Source organism: Tachypleus tridentatus, chromosome 4 (assembly GCF_004210375.1).
Source record: "Tachypleus tridentatus isolate NWPU-2018 chromosome 4, ASM421037v1, whole genome shotgun sequence".
Taxonomy (NCBI): domain Eukaryota; kingdom Metazoa; phylum Arthropoda; class Merostomata; order Xiphosura; family Limulidae; genus Tachypleus; species Tachypleus tridentatus.
The window spans coordinates 101,363,648-101,377,078 of record NC_134828.1 but is presented as its reverse complement, the minus strand read 5'-3'; the positions used below and the strand labels follow the sequence as shown (position 1 = coordinate 101,377,078).

General features: G+C 32.8%; 1 protein-coding gene across 1 annotated transcript in view; it reads left to right on the top strand.

Annotated features, from left to right (window-relative positions):
* Nucleotides 1-13,431, top strand: part of LOC143249778 (uncharacterized) — a 57,540-nt gene that overhangs the window by 22,771 nt on the left and 21,338 nt on the right. Inside the window, exons 3-8 of the mRNA XM_076500178.1 lie at nt 1,645-1,746; nt 5,476-5,648; nt 6,174-6,309; nt 7,594-7,720; nt 8,747-8,945; nt 13,126-13,270. Of these exons, the coding sequence (XP_076356293.1) occupies nt 1,645-1,746; nt 5,476-5,648; nt 6,174-6,309; nt 7,594-7,720; nt 8,747-8,945; nt 13,126-13,270 (882 nt within the window). The remainder of the gene's footprint in view (nt 1-1,644; nt 1,747-5,475; nt 5,649-6,173; nt 6,310-7,593; nt 7,721-8,746; nt 8,946-13,125; nt 13,271-13,431) is intronic.

Genomic DNA, 13,431 nt, shown 5'->3' with positions numbered 1-13,431 from the left:
ATTGCTTAATACAATACAAGGTTTGCCTGTGTTCTGTGAACTTCTGTATCAACCACGAACTCGATCTCACCTCTCGTGTATTTTACTAGTACGTACGAAGTACCACTTGTACAAACTGATCTAACCACTAAATATTTGAAAATAGCTGTAACAGACATAAACCACCCATAAAGAAAGTGCTCCAGTCCTCTTATTCCAGTGGCATTATCCTACCAACCCATAAAGAAAGTGCTTCAGTTCTGTTGTTCCGGTGACAGTAGCCTACCAACAAATAAAGAAAGTGCTTCAGTCCTATTGTTCCGGTGACAGTAGCCTACCAACCCATAAAGAAAGTTATTCAGTCCTCTTGTTTCAGCGACAGTGGCTTGCCAACTCATAAACAAAGTGCTTTAGTCCTCTTGTTTCAGTAGCAGTAGCCTACCAACCCATAAAGAAAGTGCTTCACTCTTTTTGTTTGGAAAGCCACCACCTGAAAAGAGGCATCGGAAGCGCCTGCTGTGACCAAATAATCATGAGAGGCTATGAAAAGTCTTTCTTAGCTACTGTTAGTTATCACAGTTGTGTTGAAGTCCTGAAACGTGTTTGTAGCTGGATAACCTTTATAAGAGCTGCTGGTGATGAAGAATACATAGGATTGTCTGGCTGAAATACTGTGAGCTTCCTTTCTCTTGCAACTTGCTCGAAGTTATATTTTAACTCGAAGGCAATTTAACTGCATGTATGATACATGTGCAAGAAAAAATTAAAATGTTGTAGTTTATTAAACTTTTTCACTTTTCCTAACTAAAATACAAATAATTACGGTATTTTCCCAAATACAACACTTGTGTATCTAGGGGAAAAAACTTTTTTTTCACAATATGTGTACGCTGGTTGACTGAGAGGTTTATATTAACGACCAATCTCTTGAGTCAACCAAACTACCTACAGTATTTCACCTCTGGAAGGCACACATTTTTGTAATAAAATGAATTGGAGAAAATACAAAATTGTACATGTCTCGAAGGGCAGATGTCAAAAACATTGGTTTCAAAGCTTACTTGAAGCGTCAGGCAATAAAGTGTACAACGTTTTACTAGTGCTGCATATGTGGATCATGATGGGGTACTAGATGCAGAAAAAAACAAGCCGTGAAAGAAGTCATAGAATAACTTCTGTTAATAAAAACGTTAAACGGCCGAAGAGAAGCAGATTTACCTACTCACAGAACATGTTCTCGGAATTGCCGGAAGAGGTGGACAGCCATGAACAGAGGGCTGAGAACAGTTAATTTTAGATACATAGATAACTACTTTATTCACGAAAAAAGGTCATAGCAACAACCTCTCAATCTATACTTACAGACTATTATGTTTTATTCCAAAATTTCTGGATTTTGTTTTGTGATAACTACCAGAACTTACAAATGACTCAACGATTTATTGTTAAATACACATGTCTACTTAAGCATTTCTGTAAAACTAAGATAATTTAATATAGTTGTTCTGTAAATTATTAAGGTGTGTTTAAAAACTCCTATTTGTCTAGGAGTAAATGTATACATTTACATTTAATATTACAACGTAAGGCTTCAATACTGCTTGAAATACATTATTTTCCCCATTCTGGAGAAGGTTTGTAATTTTTTATTTTTCTTGATGATAGGCTATGCCAAGGCACCGTTGGCCAAACAGTGACCTGGACAGCGAATTAGAAATGTCCATATCTTCCTGGACAGTTGATAGTGATTCTCCGCCACCAAAACAGGTATTTTATTTTTTCTATATGAAGTAACAAAACAATGAATACAATAATTTCTTTAAGTATACAATTGTGAATATTTTTGTTCTCGAAAATGTATTTATTTATTTTCTGTAATGAAGTTATATGCTTACCGATATATATTTGAAAACTATTTTTCAATATTATAGAAATATTTACAACTAAAATTTACGTATATGCATTTTCAAAATTATCCATAAAACTTCAAATGAAAAATATGAAGCCATCGTATTTATCACACAGATAACAAAGAAAACAAAGTGAAATTGTTAAGTTTATTAAAATAGATATCTTAGAATACAAAGGAAATAATGCATTATTGGAGCATCATGTCAATTATAAGTTATACCCGTTTATATTACAAATTAAACAATATAAAATTATCGTGTTTATTAAAAGAAATACCACTTAGATAACAACATGAAACTGAAAAATCTTCCTTATTTCAAAAATATATTATTAGATAAAACCAAAACAATGTACAAGTACTGCTGCTCATCATAAACAATACCTCTTAGAACACAACGGAAACAATGTAAAAATATGGTGCTTATTACAATAAACGCAACTTCGGTAATACTCACATAAGAGTTACAAACAATTTGTATCTGTCATTAATTGGTCAATTGAACTTAACTTAATACAATATTAAAGAACATGCAAAAGTGAAGTTACTAAGTTGAACAGAGCACTAATATTTTGTTTGTTTTAAACAGAGCACGAAACTTTATGTTTAACACCACAATAAATTTATCACTGGAAAATTATTAGGTGTCACTCCGAATCCCCTGAAGTATCCCCAAAAAATCAGTAAAGTTATTTAACTTTTTTTCCTACCTTGTAAGTTTCCATAACAGCCGGTAAAATCTTAATAAAATTCTTATAGGAATTGTGCATTTACAGAGCCATTATCATGATGTTTAGCATGCTTCCTTCTGTTACAAAACATAGTTTCACATGGTGTTTAGTCTGTCTTTCTGTTCCAAAGCATTGTTTCAAATGATGTTCAGTCTGACTTCTTCCGTTCCAAGTCATCATCATTTCTCATGATGTTAATCTTCCTCCTTTTGTTCCAAAGTATTGTTTCAAATGGTTTTCAGTCCGCCTTCTTCCGTTCCAAGTCATCATCATTTCTCATGATGTTCAGTCTGACTCATTCTGTTACAAAACATCGTTTCACCACATTTTCTACATGGAAAATGGACTAGTCCATGGGCCAGATGTGGTCAGCGTGTAGCACCCTCCATAAAAGTATAAGACTGGTATTTTTTTTTCTTAGAGTCCATTCAACAAGTAAAAGATATTAACAGTTAATATATTGGGATGAACTACCTGTGTAGACTGTTTTGATAAGAGGAGTCGCACAGCTTGCGACAAGTTTATGGCACTCTATAAAATAAGAGGTGTTATAGGTCCTAGGTTTGTTTTTCAATATTGTAAACATGATGACTGTGAATGATTAGTATCACTTGAAACAAGGAATATTTTTATTTAACATGATTCATTCAAAATAAAGTATCATCACAGAACAACTTCTAGAAATATATATTAAAATATTACTCAATCCGTTCTGCGTTAAAATAACGACTTTAACTAATAAAGATATAATGTTTTGTGTTGTTTTAGTTAGCGAGATTTAAAATTTAATCATAATAAATATTATAAATTTAAATACTGAACAAGAAATAAAGTTGATAATAACATAAAATGTAAATTAAAACACTATCTTGATTGAAATGTATCATAAATCAAGATGACAGAAATACTGTAAATGCTCAGTATTGTATTAATGATATAGGCCTAACTCTGCTACATTTATTATTTAATTAGTTTTCATTATTGTCCAAATCACCTGACAGCAAAGTATCATCTATCTCTTTTAAGTTACTGTGATCTGAGACTTCATCGGAAGGGCTTGGGTCGTCGCTTTCTCTGCTAACTTCTTCCTTAACGATTTTTGTTGGATGGATATGTCCTCCAACAGAGTCTCCACCTTTCCACTTACAACTTTCCAACCATAGTTTTCTGTTGGCCTTGGTGTTTCTGGTTGAAGGATACTGTTAAGACTTTTAAATGTCAATCTAGTAACTAACCCACCTAATGTGCTGTCGTAACACTTTTTTAAAAAGAAGGTAGCTGATTAAGGTCATTGTCCGGTTAAGACTTATACTACCATTAAATATTACACATCTCTTTTTGACAGAAGCAAAGCGCAAAGCATCAACACTTTTGTAGCATGATTTACCATAGATCGCACGTGTCAACTCTTCCAAGCCTTTTTCTACGTGATCTAGAACAGGTCATAAACTCTCCTCTAGTTTACCAAGAATATTTTGGAATGTATGCATCCTCTGAAGGAGTTTGATTGGTCTAATTTTACTAATACTTGTTGTGTCAAATGCGGGGACGCATGTAGAGCTATGAGCGTGTTACAAAACTCTTGACCATACGTCCATATTATACGACTCCTCTTATTAAAACACAGTTTACACAGGCGGTTTATCCCAAGATATTTGCTGTTCATGTCTTTTTCTTGTTGAATTATGGTAGAAAAAATAGGGTTTTTATGGGCAGTTTTTAATATATTTAAAACAAAAGCTACAATTCTGAAAAACAAACAACAATAAAACGTGGCTAACTTAAACATGTTATATAAAGTTTATCTTGTGATTTAGTTTTTAAAAGTTAAAATATTCATGTTATTACTAAAAATAGAGATTGTTCAAGTAAAAAAAAGATTAGATGTATTAACCTTAAAAAACAGAAATGTTCTTGTTTATCACAGGAAAACGTATGTTAACTAATTTTATCAAATAAAAACCTGTTAAATCACGGAAGAAATAACAAAAGTAAACATCATGCTTATCTGAAGACTTGTTTGATCACAACATGAAAATTAAAGGTACCAAACTTACTAAAAGAAGTTTGTTTGTTTTTGAATTTCGCGCAAAGCTACTCGAGGGCTATCTGTGCTAGCCGTCCCTAATTTAGCAGTGTAAGACTAGAGGGAAGGCAGCTAGTCATCACCACCCACCACCAACTCTTGGGCTACTCTTTTACCAACGAATAGTGGGATTGACCGTAACATTATAACGCCCTCACGGCGAGCATGTTTGGTGCGGCCGGGATTCGAACCCACGACTCTCGGATTACGAGTCGAACGCCTTAACATGCTTGGCCATGCCGGGCCCCTTACTAAAAGAAGTCCTGTTAGATTATAACAGAAACAATAACAGATAACAAAAGGCTTATTAAAGAAAGACCTGCTAGATGAGAACAGAAGTACTAAGAATACTCGCCAGGCTTACGGAAAATCTGTTTGAAAATAACAGAAATAATAACAGTAAGCAACAAACTTACTGAAGAAATACCTGTTAGATTACAACAGGAACAACGAAGAAGCAAGTGGTTTACAGATAAAAATGTCAGGTCACAATGAAGTAACAATTTTGTAGTACTTATCTATTAAATCACAACAGGAAACACGTGTTAAGAAGTACCAGATTTATTAAAGCAAAGTCCCTTAGAGCAGACTAAAGTAGAATCGATGTTCATATACTAGTCTTGATAAAAGCACGTCTGTTAAATGGGACATAGAAGAGCAAACCGTGTTAGGTCCCTTCTAAGTCTGTCTAATTTATTGCATTTTAAATTAAAATCATGAACTCGTGTCATACATTGAAAACCCATCCTTGTTTTGTTTTATCCTTTTAGGTGGAGATAACACCAGAAACATTGGAAAAATATTTTGAGATAGAGAAAGAGATCCAAAGCTATGAAAAAAGGCACGTGATGGAGAACTACCAAGTTAAAACAGAACAGTTAGAGAGACTCGAACATAAAGTGGCGCAGCTAGAAGAGCATGAAAAACATCTTGAAGAACACGCGTACGGGTTTAATTTTGTTGTTCATAATAAATACACGTGTGTCTTTGAAGGCGACTAACCACGCACTTTAATCAAAAGTGGAAATTTGAAAATTCTAAGTTTTATTTCTTTATGAAGTCGTCTAATTTTCGTTTATTTGGATTTTTTTCTGTCAAGGGTAAATAACATACATCATTTTTATTTTAACTAGGAGAAATTAATTTTCAGTGATTTAAATAAATGAATTTTCAAAGAAATGTTTTAAAATGTTAGAAGAGTTTATTTTTAACTCTCTGTATCTCTTTCTCTGAATAAAATAGCAGGATGTTAAAGAAAGAGATTTTCACAGAAACAGTTTTAGTTGGTATAAAATCATAACCATGGTTGTTTGAGAGAACTAACGAAATCGTTATCGGGTTTTCAGATTCCGACAGTGACTTGTTACACCTTTCAGTTTTATTAGTACATTCGTGTCTTTAGGAGTGACATCTAGCGATGCGATTTTTATTTACAAATAAATTAAAGCTTAGATAATAATTATTTCAGGATGGTGCTTCAAGCTGTGGTGGATGCTGACAATGACAACGATCAATCGGTTAAACAGTTTCTCATGGAGAAAACAGAAAGCGACCAAGAATTAACAGCTGAACAAGAAGCTTTTGTAGACACTCTCAACCGTCAGGTACAAAATGTTTGTTATTTTCCTGGATTATCTCACTCTAACACAGCTATGGATGCCGCAGATTTTATAAGGAAGAAAATGCAATAAAAATATGAGGCATAAGACAAACGTTCTAGTCTGTTAACAATAACATTATACATATATATTTATAACCATAATATTTTAAGCCAAACAAAACATATTAAAATTAAACAAAATGCGCTGAATTTTTAAAAACGATCCTAGAGTACAAACCATAACGTGGGATTATAAAATGTATCCTAGGTTTTGGAGGTGACAGAGGATGTAGGACCCACATTGCGGTAGGGATACACCGTCTATTATCTTAACCTCCAATTCCCTAGTCTCACATAAGAAAGAGACACATGATTTTGTTTACTTATTTAACTTCATTCAAATGTATTTATTAATTTCACTACAATATTGACATATTTTACTCTGTTAATTCTTTCACACATGCAACAAACAAAATAATAATTTTTCTGAGACATTAAACCCATTGTTTTATACAATGTGTTACATATTTGTCCTGGTCAAAAGTTTTCTTAAGTTTCTTAAAAATTACTTCAATCAGGGAACTGCTGAAACGTACATTACTGTTTTTTTTTATTATTTGTCTGATAATTTTATGGTATTGTAAATTCTGATTATCTTTTAATTGTTTTGGGCACAGTATTTTATATCTGCCTCTTATAGTTTTATATTACAATATTGATAAATACACAGACGTTATTGAAAATGAACAAGAAAATCAATATTGATCAGAATGAATAATATGATTATTGAAACTCCAATATCTGAGTGAAACATATGAGTTGAATATAAGAATGTAAATATTATGACATAGTTCCTATTAAAATGATTTAATTAACTGTACAAAATCATTTTATTCAAAATTTCCAGCATTTAAACTTAGAAGCTGTTATGAAGGCTGGTATAATTGATATAATTATAATTACAATCCATAAAATATCTTTAATTTAAACACGAGATTATAATTTATCCTTGTTTTGTTGTACTTTTATCATCTGTTATTACCGTAGCTACGCTGTGCCCTGTTTGGGCCGTGTCCCAATCGGCCTACCAGGATTGGGTGATGCAATTTGTGCAAATCTGGTGATATTTTTTTTCTAGAGTAGGATTTAGTGGATTGAAGGTGACTGCAAAAATGATGCCTTTTATAGTCATAGAAAAAAATTCAGACATTGAACAGAAGACGTAACTTTATTTTGTAATATTTTTATAGGCGTCGTTATTAAATACCTTTTATTTTCATGCCTCTAGGAAATCAATAAGACAGAACTGATTAGTACAACGAAACAACGAGATGTTCTAAAGAAAGACGTTGAAACTTTGGCTACAGAAGGAGACAAGTTAAATTGTCTTTATGAAGAACGTGACAAGTTTCTTGGTGAATTTCGTATAATTATGATTTGATTTATCTTAACTTTATATCTGTATTTGTAAATTCTAAGCACTTATCTACTCCGAATGTTTCCAGTCTTTTTAGTTTGAAATTATTTAATATTTCAAAAAATTTGTATGAGGACACCGCCTACTTACTTAATATAAAATTTAAATAACAGTCACCAGACGTATCTTATTTCATTGAGGACAGACACTGCATAATGACTTAATATAAAATTTAAATAACGGTCATCAGATGTATCTTATTTCATTGAGGACAGACACTGCATAATGACTTAATATAAAATTTAAATAACGGTCATCAGATGTATCTTATTTCATTAAGTACACTGCATAATTATTTAATATAAATCTTAAATAATAGTCACCAGAGGTACCTTATTTCATTAAAGGACACTACCTAATAATTTAATATAAAATTTGAATAATAGTCACCACAAGGTACCTTATTTCATTACAATGTTTTCTTTGGCAAAACTAAAGGACAAACTCCGTTATTTAGTTTACTTGTTGCAACTACTAATTTTTTGTGAAAGATACTACGTTGTCATTTGACAGGAAAACGTTTTAAGAAAGTATTCCTACTTGTGTCGGGACTTTGTGAGATCACATATGGAACCACTGGCTTAAGATATTGTGATTATAAACTCGATTTGATTACACTAAATAAAAGACAGAGATAAAAATAATGAGACCACCTATGGAACCACTGGCCTAAGATATTGTGATTTATAAACTCGATTTGTTCACAGTAAAAGACAGAGATAAAAAACTATTTCATCCAAAAGTCAATGTTTTGGTGTTTATATCGAATTATATCCTTCATAACATGAATCTGTGTGTTGTATATGATGACCTTCTAGATGTTATTTATCACGTGACGGGTTCTTCTCTTTCAAGGGTTAATATATACTTCTCTCAATGTCATAATGTTTTAAAATTACTCATAGTTAAAAGCTGAGTATTTTTATTATTTAGATAGTTAAGACTTGTATATTGGATTTCTTAGATGGTGTTTTTGGAGGTGAATATGGCAGCGAGCTTGAATACAACCTAGAAAAGGAACTAGATAAGTTAAAGGAACAAAAACAGCAGGTGGATCAAGCTTATTTTAAGTGGAGACAAAGTAATGTAATGGCAAAACAAGCTACTAGTCAGTTAGGAATGGGAGTTCAGAAATGGAAAGACCTGCCTGAAATGGCTGTAAGGTACGATTGACTGTTGTTGTTTTTAACTTAAGAGGTGTTTTGTTATTTGTAATGATATTCAACAATCATTGTAACAGGTTTTCACTGACCAACCAAGGGAAGGGAGTGACGCCTGTCGGAGTTTTTCGTTTATACTCACCGTACAATTTGATGTTGAAGAATTAAAACCCTTTTGTTATCATACGTAAATTGGTTTCTCCATTGTTCTTTTATCAATTATAAAAAAGAATTAACTCAACAACTGGAATTATTTTGGCAAAATAAAAGTTCCCCCGCTGGTACAGCGGTACGTCTACGGTTTGACAACGCTACAATCACGGGTTCGATTCCCCTCGGTGGGCTCAGGAGATAGTCTAATGTAGCTTTGCTATATAAAAAAACAACAACCAAAACACACACGCAAAAGAAAACAGGGCTCATACTCAACTTCAGTCTGAAGACACCTGATTGAAATCGGAAGATAAACAGGACTCATACTCAACTTCAGTCTGAAGACACCTGATTGAAATCGGAAGATAAACAGGACTCATATTCAACTTCAGTCTGAAGACACCTGATTGAAATCTGAAGGTAATGATGAAAACAAGAGACGGAAAATATCAATAAGCAAGAGATAAAAAATTAGAAAAAAAAAAAATAAAAAAGGCAGAAAATATAGATGAAGAGAGTTGTTTTGAATTAAGCACAAAGCTACTCAATGGGCTATCTGTGCTCTACCCACCACGGGTATCGAAACCCGGTTTTTAGCGTTGTAAATTTGCAGACACACCACTGGGGGGACAGATGAAAAGAGAGCAATTTAAGAAATAAATTACAAGCACGATACGAACGAAAAATCGATTTGATTTAAACAGGGTGGAGATCTGTTGTTATTTTAGGGTAAAACTATACAATGAACTATTTGCGCTTTTTTCACTGTGCTGAATTGAATCCCAAATTTTAGCGTTGCAAGCCTGTAAACTTATTGCTGACTAATCGGGTAACAGGACGTGGCAGCCATGGAAAATGTACCTCAAACAAATATAAAATACAAGAAATAAGTAAAAAAGAAAACATAAAGCTACATCAGAGAAGTACAGAAGAGTAACACTAAAAACTGAAAAAATAGGGAAATACACAAACTTACATAATGACGAAATAAAGTAGCTAAAGACTGAACTGGCAAACATGAGGACTAAACCAACCATTTCATCAGATAAACGTACAACTGTTACGCATTAATGGCCAAATTATCAAATAGATGTGGATTGTTATATCTGAAGGCATTTTCGGAAGCAAATATCAAGATTTTTGTTTGTTTGTGTTGTTTTTTCTTAATTTCGCCCAGAGCTACACGAGGGCTATCTACGCTAGCCATCCCTAACTTAGCGGTGAAAGACTAGAGGGTAGGCAGCTAGTCATCACAACCCACCTCCAATTCTTCGACTACTCTTTTACTAACAAATAGTAGGACTGATCCTCACATTATAACGCTTCCATAGCTGAAAGGGTGAGCATATTTGGTGTGACGAGGATTCGAACTCGGGACCCTCAGATTATATTTCTTGTCATTTGTATTGATTTTTTTTATATAAAAGAAATATTGAAGTGCTGTTTTGGATGTCGTTTGGGCCACACACACACACACACACACACATATGTATATAAATCATGTTTGGTTAGGGTTAGCGAATGTAGTATTGAGTAATTAGTCTGTTAGTGCATGAATTACTTAGTTTTTCTGTTACTGAACTTATGCTGCGATAATAATATTAACAAGTAACTAGAATTTCTGTTAAACATTGGCTACTTGAAAAGTCAGACCTACTATCTTTTGTTTGTTTATTATTATGGACAACTAGAATTTTATTAAACATTGGCTACTTGTAAAGTTAGACCTATATCTTTTGTTTGTTTATTATTATGCACAAATATACATAATTGATTATTTATGTTCTTCCCACGGTGGGTAACAAATCTCAATTATTAGCACTATAGATCCTTAAAGTTATCGTTGAGCCACCGGAATTATATTAGTTTAATTTATCTGTGAACCAAGGTCAGTCAAGTCAAGTGGAATATGTAGTTTAAGAAATAAAAAAAAAAATGTTTTTGATATCGTTAGATGAAATGGTCTTACCACCGTTCTTTTACTGAATAATCCAAAACAGCCTAACATAACGCAACAACGTCATTCTACAATTAAAATACTATTAGCATAACACTCTGTGGAAATATTTAATGCTAAGAGAATTGTTTTTCTATGTTTCGAAAATGTATTTGTTTCACAGCTCTGCATATTGTTTCTTTTATCACAAAAAACTGACTTTCCAAGAAACATTAAGTCTACACCATGTTATAACATATGTGACAGAGCGGGTCCAGCAAACCGGGCAGTAACGAGACTAACATTTTGTAACAGTAACTGTAGGGGTTTTTTACACTTTAACTTGTATTTCAAAAATTATTTATAGAGAAATAGATAGACTTGTAAAACTGTGAATAAACCAATATAACAATGAATAATAAACTACATGTGTGATCTACAAGTTTACAAGTTTGTTCTTGCTTATAGTTGTGATGAGTGTAAATGTCAGTGAACACATATTTTTGTGAATCATAAAAACGTGACTGCAAATGATTAATATTTTCAATAGATTACAGTAAAATGAATATGAAAATTCAATTTCAGAGTATCTATTTTTCACAAATTTCCTGGATATACTTTGCATATTATTCTGAGCCCGGCATGATCAGGTGTTTAGGACGCTCTACTCGTAACCTGACGATCACAGGTTTAAATTCCTGTCACATCAAACAAGCTCGCCCTTTCAGATGTGGGGGCGTTATAATGTTACGATCAATCCCACTTTTTGTTGGTAAAAGAGAAGCCCAAGAGTTGGCGGTGGATGGTGATGACTAGCTACCTTCCCTCTAGTCTTACACTATTAAATTATGGACGGCTAGCTGAGATACCCCTCGTGTAGCTTTGCGCGAAATTAGAAGCAAACAAATACTATCTTCTCTCCACCTTTGTACAACAATAGCAAATCTTTGTAATATCTATATATCTATGAAAACTAAGATGCAAATTAACTGTCAGCTTTATTTTTCGGAGTTACAATTGGTAACCATGTAGAATAACAAAATGTTTAATTAGTTCCTGCAACTATATCAAATAAAGATATAACCTCAATAAATCCGAACCATAAACTGAAATAATACATTTACTAATAACAGCAAGATTGTTAAATGATGTCCGAACATAGATAATACAGGGTGGCCCTAAGTTCCTACCCATCCATATGTTATTATGTTATATTCAATTATGATGATGTTGAGTTGAATGCAGTTGTTACCGCAGCATTTGGAACAATAACCCCTGCTATGTTGAGGAAAATGTCTCACAGAATATGGCGTCGCATAATATTATGCAGCGAGAATGAGGGACAGCACACAGATACACTGGATACATAAAATATATGGATGGGTAGGGACTCACGGACCACCCTGTACATAAAATTATATATTTTGCAGGTTTTCAATACTGATGGAACTATGTCTTAAATATATTATCAAATATTTATTCAACGTATCTTTTTAAGGTTACTAGAAGAAAACAAATCTGCATGTATGTATGTACCAGGACTTCTGGTATGAATGTACAGACACTACATTATCTCATGAGTGTGTAAATTAGGCTTAACATTAATATAAATGTTTCATATTCACAAGAAACTCTCACAAACATATTAGAAACATAATAATCAGTGATGTCGAGAAAATCCACTTGTAGAGAAATATATATGCAAAAACGGCTCTTCTATGTAAAATATTTTCTCAACCCAAACGAGCCGTTTTTGCATATATATTAAAAACATAACAAGCGTACGAATAATAAGATATTTATTGTATCAAAACTGAAGTAATTTTAGATAAATTTAATACGTTCATCCAGATATTTGCAAGTTCTAGCTCGAATTATAATGTCAGGTTACAGGTTTATGATTTGTTTCGTTAATAGCGATTTGGAACAACGATATATATATTAAAAACATAACAAGCGTACGAATAATAAGATATTTATTGTATCAAAACTGAAGTAATTTTAGATAAATTTAATACGTTCATTCAGATATTTGCAAGTTCTAGCTCGAATTATAATGTCAGGTTACAGGTTTATGATTTGTTTCGTTAATAGCGATTTGGAACAACGATATATATGTGCAGCCGAAGCGCGGAATAACTTTCTAGCTGCAAGTCAAAACCTGGAGGGGGCGCAGCGGTATTTACCGGATCTTGAGTTTCCATATTGCAACAAAGAAGAGGTAGAAACTCTTAACCAGGTGAGAATTTTCGTTATTTTATTTGAATTATAAATGACGTAACGAAAAATCAAATGAAGATTACACACCTACATATTTATTACCTTATTTTCGTTTCACATTTTTAAAGATTAATTTCTAAGATTGAACTGGAATTTTTTTGTATTAAACTATCATAAAAA